Raw genomic sequence first — 18,681 nt, 5'->3', positions numbered from 1 at the left:
CTACTTTGTGTAAGACATTGTGCCAGGTTCTGGGCTACCTCAGTAAACAAAACGTCCTTAGTTGGGGAGACAAAGAGATTGTGTGTTTATTTCTCATTCATTCATTCACTCATTCAACAAATACTTATTGAGACTGGAATATAGTGGTTGGCAAAAGCAAAAATTCTTCCTCTCATGGACCTCATTGCATTTTGGTAAGACAGACAGACATTAATTAGACAGTTACACAAATGAATGTTAAATTACACCTGTGTTGAGTCCTATCAAGGAGGACACCATAGTGCAAGACTGTATATTGGGGGGATTTGTTCTTGTCAGGAGAGCTGGGAACAGCTTCCTTGAAGAAGTGAAGAATGAACTGAGATCAGTAAGACTTAACTACGCAAAGACAGCAGGGAAGGGGAAATAGCAGATACAGAAGTCTGGTGCTGAGAAGGGGCTTCTGGAGCATTTGAGGAAGTGGGAGTGTAGAGAGCAGGTGGGGTGAGGCCAGATGAGGCTGACGAGGCAGCCTGGGATCAGATCCAGCAGGGCTTTGTAGGTCCTGTTAAGGACTTTGGTTCTTATTCTTTGAGCAATGAGATGCCTTTGAAGTGTGGTAAACAGGAGAAAGGAGAAAAGCATTTTAAAAATCTTTATTTTTAAAACACTAGTCTGAATTCTGTGGAGAACAAATGCACTTGAGCATAGGTGTGAGTGACGGTAAGGAGGTGGGAACAGCAGTTGGGAGGCTGTAGTGGCAGCCTAGAGGAGAGGTGAGGTTCAGGGTTAGCAAGGACTTTAACTTTCCAAACCTACCCTCACTTCCTGTTAAATGTATTTATTTATCCAAAAACATTGTTTTTCAAGTTGACTTACCCCAAAAGACACAGATGCAACAAAACTTAAATTCATTCAAATGAGAAATGAAGGATGATTGAAATAAAGAGGAGTATGAGTAGAATTATACCAGAGAGTATAGGATAAAGATAAGGACTGAAATCATGTATAAAACTTAGCTCTGAGCTCCTGGAAGCCTAGGCAGAAAAGGAAATAGTATAGGTCACATGATTGTTCAACAAAAAGAAGCACACTCGTTAAGCAAGGGAAATAATCTTTTCCTTGTAAACATTTAAAGTACTTTATTAAGAAGTAAAATTAACCTGGATAGGTCCAGATTATTGAAACCCAAAACCTCAGCTCTTGAGATTATTGCATTACTCCACTTTTGGTGGTAGGTATTTCAAAAAGTAAACATTTCAGAAATATTCAGAGCTGAACTACATACATGGATTTCTTACTTGATGCCTTGTTACAGAGGGGAAGCACAAAGTGAAGAGAAAGTAGAGAAAGACAGACCAGATAAGATGCTCATAATGCAACCTAGGGGCACGAAGTAAACCCATAATGTACCTTCTTGAGGACCTTCCCATTTGCTTTCCCGGATACTTCTTTTGTTGCCTGCTTCTGTCGCCATTTCATTTGTGTCTGTAAATACTTCTTCACGGAAGGCATCCCTCCTGCCTTGCAAGACGCATAGTCAGGGACAAAGAATGCCATGCACAGAAGCGGCATTCTTATTTCTCAGTTGTTCACATTCCAGCCAGTGAAACCTCCTTCCAGAATCAAGAATCTCAAAAACAAAATCATTTCTCATTTTAATGAAGTCATCCAGAGTTCCCAGCGACTCTCCTTGTGAGTTCTCTGCCCCTGGGGCTGCTTCTCCACGCATTCCTTCCTAGCCCCGTACTTGGCCAGGAGCTTCAGCTACACTGCCTGCTCTCCCGGTAAAATGTTAGGCCCAAAGGCGCAGGAGGGTCCCAGGAGAGCCAGAGACAGCAGTACAGTAGGGAGCAAGAAGTCAGATAAGTCCAGGTTGTTGGCATCCAAGGCCTCAGCTCTTGAGATAATGGACGTAATCCATTTTTGGTAGTAGGTCACGTTGGTGTAGACCCCAGGAAAAGAAAGACCACATCCTGTTCCCCAGCTTGACGATCCTATCTGGATCCATATACCATCAATATGACATGACAGAGGCCCTCCAGAATCACCCTAAGGAAGAGGTAAAGGTCATGAGCCTCGTGAAGAAGGACCATGAAGAGGAGCATGGTCACAGAGGTGGAGGTTCCTTCGAATGGGGCAGTGGAGCCCATGGAGCTGTAAAAATCTGGAGGGAGCTGGACTTCCCACTGACATGGAAATTTAGAATCATAGAATCTGAAATTGGCTAAATATAGCTAAATATATCAGTAGTTTCAAACTACTCATCTCTGATTGAAAAGAAATAAATAGGATGAGTTTTTCACTAAATTCATTCAGTTGAATGAACTGTCCTTATTTTTCTATTTTTAGGTCCTTTTTCAGTGTTAAGATAATGCTCTCTTATATAAAACGGTGGTGACAGTAGTTGGTGATGTATCTCTCAATCTTGCTATTATTTTGGTAACAGCTTTATTGAGATATAATTCACATACTGTACAATTCACCCATTTAAAGTTCAGTTTTAGTATATTCACAGTGTTGCTCAACCATTACCACAACCCATTTTTGTCACCCCCCCAAAAAAGCTCCATACCCTTTAGCCGTCACCCTCATTTCCTCCCATTCCTTCCAGCCCTAGGCCAACCAGTTACCTACTTTCTGCCTCTGTGAATTTGCATATTATGGATATTTTGTATAAATGAAACTATATATAACCTTTTACGTCTGGCCTCTTCCACTTAGCGTACTGTTTTCAAGGTTCATCCATGTTATGTCAGTAGCATGTGTAAGTACTCCATTCCTTTTTATGGCTAAATAATATTCCATTTTATTGACATACCACATTTTGTCATCTAGTCATCGGTTGATGGTCAGTTGGGTTGTTTTCACTTTTTGGCTATTATAAATAATGCTGCAATGAATATTCATGTACAAATTTTTATATGGATGTATTTTCCATTTCTCTTGGGTGTGTACTTAGCAGTGGAATTCCTGGATCATATGGTAAGTCCATACTTAACCTTTTGAGGTTTTCCAGAGTGGCTGCACCATTTTACATTCTCACTAGGTATGTGAATGTTCCCATTTCTCCACATTCCTTGCCAACTCTTGTTATTATCTGTCTTGCTTATAGCCATCCTCCTGGGTGTGAAGTTGTGTCTCGTTGTTTGATTTGTAAATAATGAATATACAGACAGGAAATTTTTGCAGAGATATAGAAAAATGCGTGTGAGTGAGGCGGGAGGGAGGGAAGGAGGAAGTAAAACCCAAATGGTCATTCTAGAACTAAAAAATAAAATATCTGAAATAAAAATTTCACTAGATGAACTTAACAGTAAAATGTAGTTGGCAGGAGAAAGAAGCAATGATTCTGAATATAGATTAAACTATCCAATTTGAAAACAGAAAAAGGTAAAAATAAAATATCAGGGACTTATGTGAAAATATCAAAAGTTGTAACTTACAAATTTTCAGTTTCACCAAGAAGGGGAAAAGAGAGAAATAAGGCAGAATAATAGTTGAAGAAATTATGAATGAAAATTTCCCAAGTTTTGATGAAAGGTAAAAGAGTAGATTAAAAAAACAAGTCAGTGAATCTCAAATAGGATAAAGACAAAGACAATCACACCTAGGACATGACATTCAAACTTCTAACAATCACATATGAAGGAAAGTGTATTGAAAGCCACCAGAACAAAACACATCCCACCCAGTGGAGGAAGACACAAATGATTGCTGAATTTTCATCAGACACTTATGATCAGGAGAAAATGGAATGACATCTTTTAAGTGTACAATGAAATGTTTCTTACTTCAAAAAATTAAAAAATTGGCATTCTATGTCAACCTCTTAATATATTTATAAAAACATATGAGACTGTGAAAATCCAAGCACCAGTGGTTAGCATTGCTCTAGATCAGTAGTTGAAGAGATTAAATTAATAGATAAAGGTTAAGTGACTTATCCAGGTTAACACAGAATTATCGTCGGAACATTTGTCTCCTGATTCCCAATTCAGTGTTGTTTACAGATGGGCAAACCTGGATCCAAATTAAGATCTCATGTTAAAATAAAATAATTTCAAGAGCAAACCCTGACCTGGCAAGTATCCTTTCTTTTCTCAAGATCACCAGCACAAAGCGTGCTTTCCTGGATGACAGGCTCTGTTTGTGGTAGGAGGTAACCCACCGGGTTGTAGATTATTTCTCAATGCTGGTGTTCAGTGATGGGTATTTCTGCTTCTTGGAGGATGGTAGGGTAGTCAGAATATGTAGAGATAAACAGGAGTGAAAGGAAAAGCAGCCTGGAAAGGTGCAGGGACAACATTCAGTCATGATATGCAGACATCTCTGAATGGGAATCCAAAAGCAGAACACAGTCACTTTCCAATCATGTTGGCTAATGGAAGAGGTTTTTTTTGGTACAGTTAATCTAAAACAATGGATAATTCAAAATTCTATTTGTTTGGGGCTTTTCTAATGTGCCATGTGGGGCATTCCTAATGTTCTAAATAAAGAGAAGTGCTGATACATTTTGATTAAGTAAAGACGTGAGTATTCTACAGTATTCTAAAACTTTTTCCTTTCTCATTTTTCTGCTCCCAGATCATTTCCTGTCTCACTTTATCCTGGGAAAGAGTGACACAACACAACACTTTAAAAACAGATTTAAAGTACTAGACTCTTTCCAACCTTACATCAGGCTTGTTAACCTCTGTTTCAGAGGGGTAATTGTGTGTTCAGATTGTTAGTATTAAAAAATAAATTAAATAAATAAATTGTTAGTATCTTTTCTTGCTGCTGTAGCTAGACTCTAGGCAGGATATAAGAGTAAATAAACATATAAATAAGCAAACATTTTATTTGAAGACGTTTAGATAGTGTCTGGTTTTGTTGAAAATATTTGCCGTAGTAATGAAATGCCTAGAATACGAATATTCTAGAATGGGTACAAGAAGGTGATGTATAAACCCCTTTCTCTTCCTATTCTCTTCGTATTCTCACCTTCGTCTTCTGCTTTTCCCCATCCAGTCACCCAGCAAGAGTCTGGAATTGTCCACTGCTTTTTGACACTGGACAAGCAAATAGGCAGGATGGAAGAACTGTAGGTGACTCTAGAGAACAGCCTCAACAAGGCAGTGTCTGCCGTGGTACCGTGGTGTTTGGGATGGATGACAATTCGGAACACATGATACTTAACGCCTGTATTTGAATGGCCTATGTCAGTTGATCCCAGCCACACAGTATATAAGAAAGGAATCCAGCGCCTAAGGGGAAGAGAAAGAGGAGAATAAAAGTGGAGCATGCTTTTGTGCTACAGCTGGGTCAGAACAAGCTGCCTGTGTGTAGCACTAAGTCTTTAGGTAAGAAAGGAGGGTAACAGACTTGGAATTAACCAGGCTGCTTCCAACTTGGCATAGGGTTGGTTTGTCTTCTTTTCTCCGTCCCTCACTCCCTGATCACTCTTTCTTTTGTTGTCTGCTGTTTCTGTGGTCTCCTTTTATATGATTATGGCCAGAGTTTTGTCCTGTATGTTTTCCCTGGTTCTCTTATTCACCTCTGCTGTTCTCCGTGGTTTAAGCCATAGTCTATATGCTTAACAGTCATTGTTTTATTTTCACTTTTGAGTTGTGAGCACTAGACCTTTATTTCTAAATTTAAAAATTAAAGCAAAATATAACCACCAAAGTTCATATATATGTAATTTAAATGTTCAGTAGTTTGATCAGATTTACAAAATAAATAAATAACAGTTCTCTGCCCTACTGGCCTCAATTCATGCTATCCAAAGGCAATCACTTTCAACTCTTAGCTCTTTCTTTTAGCATTTTCCCTAGTGTTTTCAAGAAACCCTATATATTGCCATTAATATTTTTCTTTCAGTTTTAGAATATTGTATTCCTCCTGTAGAAGGTGAGGATTGACCCAACAATTACTGCCAACTATGCACTTCCTTTTCACCATCCTCCTCATCTAATATAACTTTCTGTTAGATGAGTATTTAGTATATATGTTCTTGTGACTGTGAAAACATTATTCACTATGAGGCCATATTGAGTACCATAATGCGATTTCTTGTAAAACTTTTTGCTTCTCCTGGAATTAATAATGTGGTCTCACTTGTTTGTTTTTTTTAGTTTTCTATGTACCTATCACTGACTCATTATTTGTTCCCCAAACTGTCTGCCAGAAGTGTAAATCTCTCAGTATGTTGACACCTGTTAGGCTTTTTATCAATACTATCCTTTTTTTAAAATTAATTAATTTTTTTGGCTGCATTGGGTCTTCGTTGCTGCGCACGGGCTTTCTCTAGTTGCAGTGACCGGGGTCTACTCTTTGTTGCGGTGCGCAGGCTTCTTATTGCAGTGGCTTCTCTTGTTGCAGAGCTCGGGCTCTAGGTGTGTAGGCTTCAGTAGTTGTGGCACACGGGCTCAGTAGTTGTGGCGCATGGGCTTAGTTGCTCTGCGGCATGTGGGATCTTCTTGGACCAGGGCTCGAACCCGTGTGCCCTGCATTGGCAGGCGGATTCTTAACCACTGCGCCACCAGGGAAGTCTTTTTTTTTTCTTTTTTAAGACCTCCGCCCTCTAACTCCAACCTCGGTACTTTACGATTTTCTTGAGGGTTTTCTTCTGTGTTGTATTCTGTTTTTTCTGGATCCCATGTTTTCCTGTCCCCACCCCACCCTTTATTTTGGTGAAGCACATTCTCCTATGGCTTCCTGAGAAAATGTGCATGAGGGTTAATATTTTTTCTGCTTTGTATATTTGAAAATGTCTTATTTCTATCCCACACTTGATTGATCATTTGTAAATATGAACAGAATTCTAAGTTGGAATTCTCTCAGCATTTTGAAGTTATTACTCTCTTTTCTTTGAGCTTTCAGTTTGTTATTGAAAAGTTCTGTCATTTTGATTTCTGTATATATGTCATCTCCTGTGGCATAACAAGTTACCACAAAGCTTAGAGGCTTAGAACAGCAAACATTTCACAGTTTCTGTGGATCAGGATCTGGGTGCCTCTGACCAGGCAGCACTCAGGGTGGACTGCAGTGTCATCTCAAGGCCCGACTCAGGAGGGTCTGTCACGTCTTCATTAGCTGTTGGCTGGAGACATCAGTTTTACATGTGCCTCTCTCTACAGCTTACTCACCACATGGTACCTTACTTCTCTCAGAGATTGTGTTTGTGACCCAAAGCAGCTGAAGACAGAATTCCCTGACTGGTGTTTAGGAAGTGATGTGGTGAAAAGTAAGCAAAGTTTCTAATATAGTCACTATTTTCATCATTTTTTTTTCTACCTGTATGCCCCGTCCCTAGTCCAAGATGACCTAGGTTTCCTTCTGCCTGTTCATCTTGGCACTTTCCTTAGTCTGTTGGTTCATTCATGGGTTCATTCAGATATTTATCAAGAACCTCTCTGTGTGCTAGGCGCCAGCTAGGACTCACCTGTGTAGGCGGTGTGCTGCTGTCAGTATCCACCTGTCACCGATGAGGGAACCTCTACAGACGTGGGACTCGCCCAAGTGCAGGCTGACCTGCCAAGGCCAGTGCTCACCACGCACAATACGGCTTGAGCGTACAGGTCGTCCACACACTAGAAAAGAGGAAAGAGAGAAACATGGGAATCTGGTTGTGCTGTTCTTCTGATCCCCATCTCATCATCTCCAGACTCCCATCCATTCCTGGGACCTGAGTCCTCCCGAGCCTCCATACTCCATCCTCTTCCAGTTCCAAACCCAGCAGTCTTGGACCCAAGGGGAGACCACTCACCTGACTGCAGAGATTTCCTTTGGAAAGAAAAGGATAGGCAAGACCTTAAATACAGCCTATCATTAATATATAACAACACCTCTTATATCCAGATTCACTGAATAGAGAGGCTTTCTACCTACTTAAATTTCTCAGATTGGTGTTAAAGGCCAAATTTTTTTTTTCTTTTTGCGGTACGCGGGCCTCTCACTGTTGTGGCCTCTCCCATCGCGGAGCACAGGCTCCGGACGCGCAGGCCCAGCGGCCATGGCTCACGGGCCCAGCCGCTCCGCGGCATGTGGGATCCTCCCGGACCGGGGCACGAACCCGCGTCCCCTGCATCGGCAGGCGGACCCTCAACCACTGCGCCACCAGGGAAGCCCTAAAGGCCAAATTTTTATAAATATCTACCCAGTAGTGGTAATCTTGATAATTACATACTTACCTAACTTTTTTAGCAGCATACATGGAACATGGTTTAACTTCTACTTGATGATTCACGGCTGCCATCAGGAGTATCAAGCATGTGAGGTTGTAAATACATTAATGCCTTCAGATGATTTTGAGATTTATAAGCTATTTACTTTTGTCATGTTTTCTTGAACTGAAGTAGCATTTTGCAGTATTTGTATATCTTTCTTTTTTGCTACCTGTTATCTTTTTGCTGCTCTCAGCCTACCCGGCTTTTAAATCACTGTGGGCCAGAAAAATAAATGAACAAGCTTATTCCTGAAATCATTGACTGGCGTTTGTACTTCCATTTCCCTCTGCCTGAAATGCTCTTTCCCTCAATCCTCTTAGCTAAATCACTCATCTTCTTCAAGTCTTTGCTCAAATAGCTTCTTCTTAGTGAAACCTTCCTTGACCACCCTATTTAAAATGACAGTGTCCCTGTACCTTAGACGCCCCTCTCCGGTCACAGTATTTATTGCTTTCTGACCTGCCTTATAATTTACATGTTTGATATGTGCATTGACTATAAGCCCCCCAAGGGTGGGGATCTTTGTGTTTACTTCTATATCCATGAGCCCGGGACTGCTTGGGGCCTGGCACGGAGGGTCCCCTTAGGACTTTCGCAGGCCACACCATTCAGAAGTCACATCCCGTGGGTGAAGTGTCCTGTTACTCTATATGGTAACTTCTTGAGCCCAAAACCTCTGCCTCCTCGTCTCCACTCCACCCCCAGCCTCAGGGGCTCACCCAGCAGAAGGGGCAGCAGGAAGACACAGCCCGCAGGGCCCATGTTTCTGTCCTCAGAGTCAGCACCTCCTGCTTTCTGGACTCAGGCTCCCAGGGCCAGGCCAGCTGGGGAGCAGCCGGAGGCGAGGGGCAGGACCAGCTTTTCCTCCTAGCTGGATCCTCGGCTTCGCCCCCTCCTCTCCTTTGGCCCTCACCCTGGCCAGGTGCTGAAGGGACCAGACTTGAGAAATGCAGCTACAGGACCCAGGGGGAGGAGCTGGGGCTCGAGGTGCCCCCTGCTGTCCAGGGAGAACAGGGTGTCTAAGGCTTCTGCCTCCAGGGCAGGTTGGAGGCTACAGAAAGGAATGGAACCCTGTCTCTAGCAAGGAAATGGAAGATGGGCAGGATTCTTCAGAAGCTAGAAATGAAAAAGAGGAGATTAACCTAGTACCTGGTTAATTTTTTCTAAATTTTTTTGTCTTCATCTTCATTTACAGTGTTGGCCATAGACTGTACTGCAAGTCAGTTTTTCTGGGAAACAGACTCTAAGACAGAGATTTGTGTGCAAGAAGTTTGTTGGGGAGTGGTCTTAGGATCAACACCTCGAGGGGGGATGGAAGCAGGATTGGGCAGAGGGAGAGCTGATGTAATGCATCTGCAGCAGGGGCCTCAGCCATTCCCAAAGGTTGCTCTGGAGCTGGGGTGGCCCTTCAAAGATGCCCTGAACTGAGACTGGAAGGCTGAGCCCTTGGACTTCTGAATGACTGGGTGCAGGTTACCTGCAGGGGAGGGGGCATTACCTTGGGTGAGGTGGCTCTGGCAGCAGTTCTTGGAATTGGACTTGGCTTCGAACTGTCTGCAGCCGACACTCCTGGTTGCTAGGAAAGTGAAAGCTTCAGTCCTGAAGGGGGGTCTGGGCCGCGGAGCACAGCATCTGCTACAGAATTCTTTTCTGCGCCTTTTTTGTTTTCTGTGCCCGTAGTCTGTAGGGTAGTAGGTCTGTGGAGGCAGAATTCAGGGAAGTGTTAAAGCATGTTATTGCTCTCTTGCAGCTTAAAATTTGGGCAAGTTTGACAGAAACACATGAATAATTAAAAAAAATAAGACCAGAAAATATAGCTGTTTTGGTAAGTGTTATTCAGTTACAAGCAACAGAGACTCAATGAAACTAGCTTAAACAGAGAGAGATTATTTTAAAGATATTGTCATGGGCTGCAACGTGTCTCCCCCCGCCCCAAATTTATGTGTTGCGGTTCTAACCCCCAGTACCTTAGAATGTGATCGTACTTAGAGATAGTGTCTCTAAAGAGGTAATTAAGGTAAAATGAGGTCATTAGGGTAGGCCTTAATCCAATATGACTGATGTCCTTACAAGAAGAGGAAGTTTGGACACATACAGAGGGAGAAGACGGCCATTTACAAGCCAAGAAAGCCTAGAACAGATCTTTACCTCCCGTCCCTCTGGAGGAACCAACCGTGCTGACACCTTGATCTCAGACTTCTCACCTCTGGAACTGTGAGAAAACACATTTCTGTTGTTTAAGCACCGCCCTCCCCCGCCAGTCTGTGCTACTGTGTTATGGCAGCTGTAACAAACCAATACAGATTTCTGAGGAACAGTAAGGAGAACAGAGTAGCAAGGACATCTGGAGCTATCCTAGGACAGACTGGAGACCAGGGTGGGAGACTGGAGCTGGCAGGGGGCTCTGGATCCATGATGGCTCGAGAGCTCAGAGCAGCAGTTCGGCATCCTCACTCTGGTCCTCTGCCGTCAGGATGGCCCAGCACTTTCCATGTCTTTTCATTCTATCCCACTGTAAACTACCCAAGTTTTTCCTTACTTTCAGGTCAAATTCCGCAGAATTTGAACAGGTGATCTTTTCTTACCAGCCCTTAGGTACCTGGCTGTGGACTAAGCGTCTTTGCAGTAAGTGCCCTTGTGCATGATGAGGATGAAGGAATATGGCCAGCTAAGCTGCAGGGACTGTTGTGGTGGAGCAGATGCCACATTTGCTGTATCTCAGCACAGTAAGGTGTTTACCTCTTTCAATACATTTTTTCAGACTTTAGAAGTGAACACTTCAAAAAAAATTAATTTTCCATCTCTGTTTACTGACTGCCACAACTGTCTTTTTCAGATTTAGTTGTCTTCATTTGTGACTGCTTGGTGGAGGTGAAAATCTACTACTATTATATTTATGTTATCTCCTCCATACTTTTTTTCTTTTTTTTTTTTTGCGGTACGCGGGCCTCTCACTGTTGTGGCCTCTCCCGTTGCAGAGCACAGGCTCCAGACGCGCAGGCCCAGCGGCCATGGCTCACGGGCCCAGCCGCTCCGCGGCATGTGGGATCTTCCCGGACCGGGGCTTGAACCTGTGTCCCCTGCATCGGCACGCGGGCTCTCAACCACTGCGCCACCAGGGAAGCCCTCCTCCATACATTTTTAATGGTTTTTGTTTTATGCATCCTATGTTTTTTGTGTGTGTGGTTTATCCGTTCATTCTGGTTATGTGTCCACCACTCACTGTGCTTTTTATCATTATATGATGACCCTCTAGGTACTTTTCACCTTAATTTTTTCCTGAAATTAATATTGCAACCTGCAATTTTGTCCTGTTCATTTAATCAGAGAAAAGATTCCTTATTCATATCACAATTGGTATTCCAATTAATTTATTGTATTCACAGGCAATTTTAACTATTTAGTCAACTCACTTAAGTATAGCTTTTAAGAGTCAGACCTCAATTTGAGATTTGCCTTCAAGTCATGTTTGGAGTAAAGATCATCTTTTTGCAAAGTTACTAAAGGTCTGAACAGGTCTTTCTGTTGATTTACCAAACGAACAAAATTTGACCAGACACTCCTTTCCCTCTGAGGGTCCTGTGGTTGTCCTAGACCTTTGGACGTTTTTAATATCCCTGGACAAATCTGCGGTCGCTGAGAACTCTTTACATATTAACTGGGTCATTCTCACGATCTTTTTTCCCTTTTGCTTAAATGTTTTGTGAAAATATATTTTTGGTTCTAATTTAGCTGGAAATAAACTTTATTGTAACTAAGACATGAGCTCCTTACTATTAAAATTGGAAGTAAAAGGAAAGAATTAAATAGCTATCTTGCTTTTCCTGTCCAAACTGTAGTTCGGGGTAACAAAACGGGCTTAGTTGATGAGGGAAGAATTTCAGCTAATAAATTCTTACTGGTTGGAAAGTGATAGAATTTGAAAGCAATACTTACAGCTCTTTATGAGATAATTGATTCAGGGGATGATTATCAGTAGTTGAAAGTTTTAGATGAAACAACTCAGGCTGTTACTATTTGAATGATCTGTTCAATCTTAACATCATGAAAAGTGGGATAAGGCAGACACGAGCCTCCCGATGCGACGTAACGTGAAGGAATATCCAATGAAGTTTTCTTGTCAAAAAAGCGAAACCTGAATCTCTAAAGCTACTTCCACTTATAGCAAATACAAGGGATGAAGGAGTAAGTTAAATGACAAGGCCAAGGAAGTTAACAGTCACATCCAGAATGTGGGACATTTTATAAAGCAACTAACACTGGTTTCTATAACAAGTCAGTGGTATGAGGGTACAAAGGGAGGGAAACTCCTCTAGGTGAAAAGAAACATAAGAGTCATAAGTGTGTGTGGCCCCTGTTTGGATCCTGATTTAGCAAATCAACCCTAAGAGACATTTTGATACAAGCAAGGCAATTTGACAATTAACTGGGTCTTAGAAGGAAGTATTGTTAATCTTGATGGGTGTAATAGTGATACCGAGTTATGTAAGAAAATGTCAATTTTTAAAGAGACAGTTGGAGCCTGAGTCCTTTCTAAATCTAAGCTAAACTCTTCTATCATATTGGAGAAATCGTCTTTGGTTTTCAGCCCACAGAGCTATGCTGTCATTTTTATGGGGAAGACTGCATGACCTTAGGCAAGTCACCTTTCCACTAAGGCCTGTGTTTTCCCCTTGTACCATGAAGGCACTGGAATCAGCTGATGATCTCCAAAGTGTCTTTGCAGATGTAACATTGAATTTTGACTTCCTTATCTATTTACCTGTATTTACTTATCTTTATCTATTACCTCCACTACTCCTCTGCAAATATTTCATTATTGTTGGTTTAGCAATCAAGAAATGTGTCGGGTCTTCCTAATGCTCCCTTGCTTCTTCTAAGGTAAGGAAGTACCAAGGAGTTGGAAGTGAGAGAGCAGGTGCTTGATATCCACTCTAGAGATTTTCCTGAAGACAGCCCTTGTCGCTTTCTGCCTTCTCTTCATGCCCTGTCTTGAGGTCCTCGAGTCTCTGTTCCCAGATCATTACCCTGTTATCATTAACGTTATCTTTAAATACCTCTACCGTACACAGTAACTGTTGGTTTGGGAAGTGGCCATGTGGTGGTGTTGGTAAGAGCTTTATTGCTTGCCATGTGGCTGTTGCCTAGTTACAACCTTTTCACCTCAGCAAAATGGGAATAATAATACCTCACAAGATTTTGGTAGGAATTAAATGAGATAGAGGGCAAGTACTTAGCTTGCGTTTAGGCTATTTAAGCACAAACTAATAGTAGCCGCTGTTTTTATTATTGTTTTTGTTGAACTAATATCCTAGTTTTAAGTACTAACTTAATTCTGGGCAAACAGGTCATCTTGGTGATGGCTTAGATTGATGTGAATGGTGCCTGTAGACCAGGATTTCTCAGCCTTGGCACTGTTGACGTTTGGGGCCAGATGATTCTTTCTTGTGGGGGGCTGTCCTGTGCATTGGGGGATGTTAAGTACATCTCTGGCCTTAACCTGCTGGATGCCAGGAGTACCACCCATCCCTAGCGGTGACAACCAAAAATGTCTTCAGACACTGTCAAGTGTCCCCTGGGGTTGGGGTGGGGAGCAGAATCACCCTTGGTTGAGAACCACTGCTGTAGAGTAAGGATGCCACTTCAGGGTGCAGTCTTCTCTTGAGCACCCTGAAAATAAAACAGAGACGACAGTAGAATTGCAAGTCTTGTAGATTTTTTTTTGTTTTTTTTGTTTTTTTGTTTTTTTGACCACAGCTTGCGACCTGCAGGATCTTAGTTCCTGCATGCCAGGGATCAAACCTGCGCCCCCTGCCGTGGCATCTTAACCACTGGACCACCAGGGAAGTCCCCCAAGTTTGTAGCTTTTTATCTGTAGTTCTAAGAAGGGCAAATGGATTCCATCGTCTCTTTTCTAATTCAATCCATCAGATCAATCTGTTATATTGATCTGAAAATGAATAATTGAAAATGAATAAATCTCTTTATAAAATGAGTAAATCTCTTTATAAAATTCTCCTAAAGAATAACTAATTTCTCACTGTTTGATTCCACTTACACGAGGTACCTAGAATAGTCTAGTCAAATTCATGGAGTCAGAAAGTACACTGGTAGGGCTTCCCTGGTGGCGCAGTGGTTGAGAGTCTGCCTGCTGATGCAGGGGACACGGGTTCGTGCCCCGGTCCGGGAAGATCCCACATGCCACGGAGCGGCTGGGCCCGTGAGCCATGGCCACTGAGCCTGCATGTCCGGAGCCTGTGCTCCGGGAGAGGCCACAACAGTGAGAGGCCCGTGTACCGCAAAAAAGAACAAAAGAAAAAACGCTGGTAGATGCCAGGGGTGGGGAGGGGGAATGGGGAGTTAGTGTTTAACGGGGACAGAGTTTCAGTTGAGGAAGGTGAAAAATTCGGGAGATGGATGATGGAGAGAGTTGCACAACAATGTGATTGTACTTAGTGCCACTGAACTCTACAGTTAAATATGGTTAAAATAGTATATTTTCTATTATGTGACTTTTACCACAATAAAAAAACATTAAAAAAAAAGCATAATTGATTTCTCTAGCACATGTGTAGCAGCAACAGACACCTATGCCCTCTATTAAAAGATCCAGTTTGGTCTTTGTTCTTGAACTTGGACAGGAAACTTTTAGTCCAGCTGTAGTTCCACTAACCAGTATGTCCTAGAACTAGTCCATATACCTGGCCTCCGTTATGTCAGGGCCAAGGCCTGGACAGCCTTGGAGAGACAGCCTTCTTCCTCTGTCGCTCTCCACCTCGTCGTCCAGTCTACGGTTTCCCTCCCCTGCACTCCCCTTCTCCACAGGGACTCATCCTGCTCGGAACTCCATCCTGCTTGCCTTGGGCCCTACTGCCCTTTAACTAGTTCCCCTTGGCAAGAGTTGGTCCTGTTCTTTTGATCACTAAAATAAAATGTTTGTATGTTTATTCACTTATACTAAATGAATTCTTCCTTTCCGTTTTGACAGCTAACCTTCTACAGTCTATTGCTCTCATTTTGTTATTTAGAAAATAAGATTTGATACTTTGTTTGCGACACTCTAATAGATGCTGTTAAAAAAGCAAGAAGATGACTAGGACAGCAGTTTCTCTTCTCAAGGTTGTTCTTATCTATTCAGAAGAAGTAAAGCTGTGTGCACTCAAATAATTACAGATGGAGACTGGAGTATAATAAGAGGTACAAATAACTAGAACCAAAGGGCAGATGTTATTTTGGCATTGTATAAGGAAGATCTTTTATTAGAGCTTTCTAACAGTAAATGGAGGTAATTTGGTATAGTGGAAAGAGCCAAATCTTTTGAGTCAGACAGTCCAGGGTAAATCTGTTTAATCAGATATTAGCTGTGTGATCTTAGGCAAGTCACTTAACCTCTCTGATCCTCAGTTGTTTTTTTTTGTGTGTGTGTTTTCATTTGTAAAAGTGGAATAAATAATACCTTCTTGAGTTGTTAGGACAAAATAAGATGATTTTTAAGTGGCCCGCATAGTAACTGATAGAAGGCATAAGTAAATACAAGTTCCTGCCATAGTTAGAGGTAAGATAAAGATGGCATGACCCTCAGAGAATCCACTTTGGCAGGCAGCATGACTAGGCTGAAGTCATCCCTTAGCTTTTTAGCTTCTGAAGTTCTTGTCAGAGCACCTAGAAGAGATCAAATTCAAGAGACTGACTCACTAAAATTTAAGAGACTTGTATATGAACCAGAATGTTGATTTGCAAAGAGGACTATTCATTTTTATCATTTGGAATTTGCATTTTTCCCAACCAGGGCACACCTTCTCGATATTGAGTAGGGAAACCAAATTAGTAGGTGGGTGGTGGTTTGAAGAGTCTTCGGATCAGAACAAGTGGAAGTGGCAAATCTCCACAAGCATTTCACTCACTAGGAGGAAATATCCCTTCTTCACAAAAACTGGGTGAAACAGTGCTTCTCCCTAACAGAGCATGTTTTTCTAAATAAATACAAAGTTTATATTCATCAGACTCAAGAGTCTCTCTTCCTTTACAGCCCAGGGTCTGATGAACACAGAGCTGTCTGGCTTTTGCTTTCTTAGATTCCATGCTGACCAGTCCCTTTCCTAATGACGTTTTTCTTCAGTTTAGTGCCCAATACTGTTGATTACGCTTAAGCATTCTCAGGTATGATCTTGTTCCTGGTGTGCTGCTTTGAGATTATACCCAAATCTCCAAGTTTAGCTTACTCCTAAAACACATAAGACCTGTATTTACTGAAACTTTGGGCATCCTTTCTACAGAAAACGATCTCCTTCCATCTCACCCATTTTGCGTATACTTTACTTGTTAAGTTTCAGTTTTAGAGGATTCTGGTGGGCAAGTGGTGGGACAGTGCCATGTAGTGAAAATAGTTCCCTTTCCTCCATTACCAAAAGTTAGTTAGTTAGTTAGTTAGATAGTTAGTTTTCCAATTCTATGATATTAAGAAGCGTAAGATCATCCATCGTGTCTGTGAAACAAGCAAACATGCCTTGAGCTGAGAGTTATATCAAATAACTTGTAAGGTACCTTCCAACTATTTTATTTTATGATTCTAAAACCTGCTGTTATCTCTTTGTTGGATTTCTTGGCTTTAGTATCTGGATCCATCCTCTTTGCTCACATTCTTTTATCATTTTTTACTTATTTAGCATCTCACATGTTTAATAGGTTTATCTCTTCTTTTGCCGAAGCATTTGCACAGTGTCAATTATGCCTTGCTTCCAATTCTGTAGTGTTGCCATCTAAAAAAAAATTCTGAGTAGATCTTGTTAACATGAACAGTGTTCCTTTGAGAATAAATTGTAATCAATCTTTGAATCCTGCTTATACTTTGTTTAATTTTTACATTTGGAAAATTAATTTTTTTCAAAGTTCTTACTATTTGTATGTGCGGAAAGCTTTTTAATGGCCCAGATTTAATTTCCTTATTTTTATGTAATTACCTTATCTTTGCAGTTATTAATGAAAATTTTCATTCTCAAACAGTGATTTTATTGGTATTTAATGAAATTTGAGCAAGGGATGATCATTTTGCTGCTGTTCATTCCACCATCTTGCCCAAACTCCTTCTAATCATTTTTCACTGTTATTTGTTGAGTAATACAGAGCATCCTGTATTATTTTAATCAGTATCTTATGAAATCCATAAATTAACTCACTGCTGGCCAGCGTCAGATCCCGTGTTCCTAACTACTCTTTGTATACGTATACCACAGGCCCAGGAAAAGGATGGGGATAAAGCAGCCATACGTTTCGTATATGAGACATGTTCTTGGACCCCTCTCTGGTCACAGGATATTGCAAGTTGGATATCTCTCTAATAAACACCTTCCCTAACCCCAGTGCACCTCTGAGCACAACCATGAAGTGCTCTTAGTGGGTGGGGTGAACAGGAGACTCCGAAGGCATTCTCCCTGAAAACCTCAATTTAAACCCGCCCCCATGCCTCTCCTTAATATGTGACCACTAAACACAGTCAGTTTTCGCCTCCCAGCTCCTTAATCCAGATCTTTCCCTTATTGCCCTTACAGAATGCAGCCTTTGAGATGTCCTCAGTGATTCTTACCAGCTCACTTCTGAAGAATAGAATACAATAGAAGTAATGAGATGTCCGTTTTGAGTTATAGAGAGACTATAGCTTCCATTTGGGGTATTCTCTCTTGTTTTATCTTGTATCACTCACCCTGAGTGAAGCCAGCTGCCCTGAGGCAGCCCTGCAGAGAGGCCTGTGTGAGTGAGCTTGAAGCAAGTCCTTTCCATTTGAACTTGGAGGTGACTACAGTTTGCAGCAGCAACCTCTTGAAAGACCCTGAGCCAGAACTACCTGGCTAGGCCCTCCCTGATTACTGACCCACAGACACCAAGAGATAGTAAACATTTGCTATCTCCAGCCGTTATGTTTTGGGGTAATTTGTTATACAGCAATAGATAGCCAATACACTGCCCTAGGCTCCTTTTGCCTGGCGTGCTTCAACTGAAACCTTCTAATCTTCTGAGTCCCTGCTTTTTCTTCAGAACCCGGTCTAGTCCCGGACTGGGTGGTTTTCATCTTGACTTCAGCCAAGGGCAAACTAGTTAACCTCTCTGTACCCTAGCTACTTCTTCTTTAGAATGTGAGGCATTGGTTGGGTCAGGTGATTTCCAGATCCCTTTCAGCCCTAAAGTTCTTTGCTTCTGTATTTCCCCAGACCCTGACTCCAGTTTCATAAAAAAAAAAAAAAAGTGAATATGAGAAGTAATAGTTAGAACCAACCAAACTTTATTCATGCCGGGGACCTTGCTTCCCAGGTTGACCTACAGGAGACAGGGCAGCAAGCAGACTGGGCTCCTGGGGGCTGCACCCAGAGGTAGCAGAACTGCATCTGTCTTGCTGAAGCTTCGGAACCTCTCCTCAAAATCCTCAACTTCTAGAATTTCCACTTTCTCCGTCATTCTTAATTGCCACTTCACCTTGGCCATACTGACCTCATCC

General features: G+C 41.8%; 2 protein-coding genes across 5 annotated transcripts in view; one reads left to right on the top strand and one right to left on the bottom strand.

Moving 5' to 3' along the window:
• Window positions 1-18,681, top strand: part of SH3D19 (SH3 domain containing 19) — a 178,863-nt gene that overhangs the window by 22,467 nt on the left and 137,715 nt on the right. The gene's annotated exons all lie outside the window — the stretch shown is intronic.
• On the bottom strand, window positions 1,520-18,668 carry LOC309821772 (serine protease 48-like; the record flags this gene model as incomplete). Its single annotated transcript, XM_082653282.1, is given in 9 exon segments — window positions 1,520-1,672; window positions 1,674-1,720; window positions 1,723-1,765; window positions 1,768-2,031; window positions 4,659-4,675; window positions 4,966-5,228; window positions 7,409-7,556; window positions 9,691-9,768; window positions 18,551-18,668. Coding segments are annotated over 9 exon segments (1,131 nt in total).

Source organism: Grampus griseus (genome assembly GCF_964374135.1).
Source record: "Grampus griseus genome assembly, chromosome: 4".
Lineage (NCBI taxonomy): Eukaryota > Metazoa > Chordata > Mammalia > Artiodactyla > Delphinidae > Grampus > Grampus griseus.
This window is presented reverse-complemented; position numbering and strand designations above follow the sequence as displayed.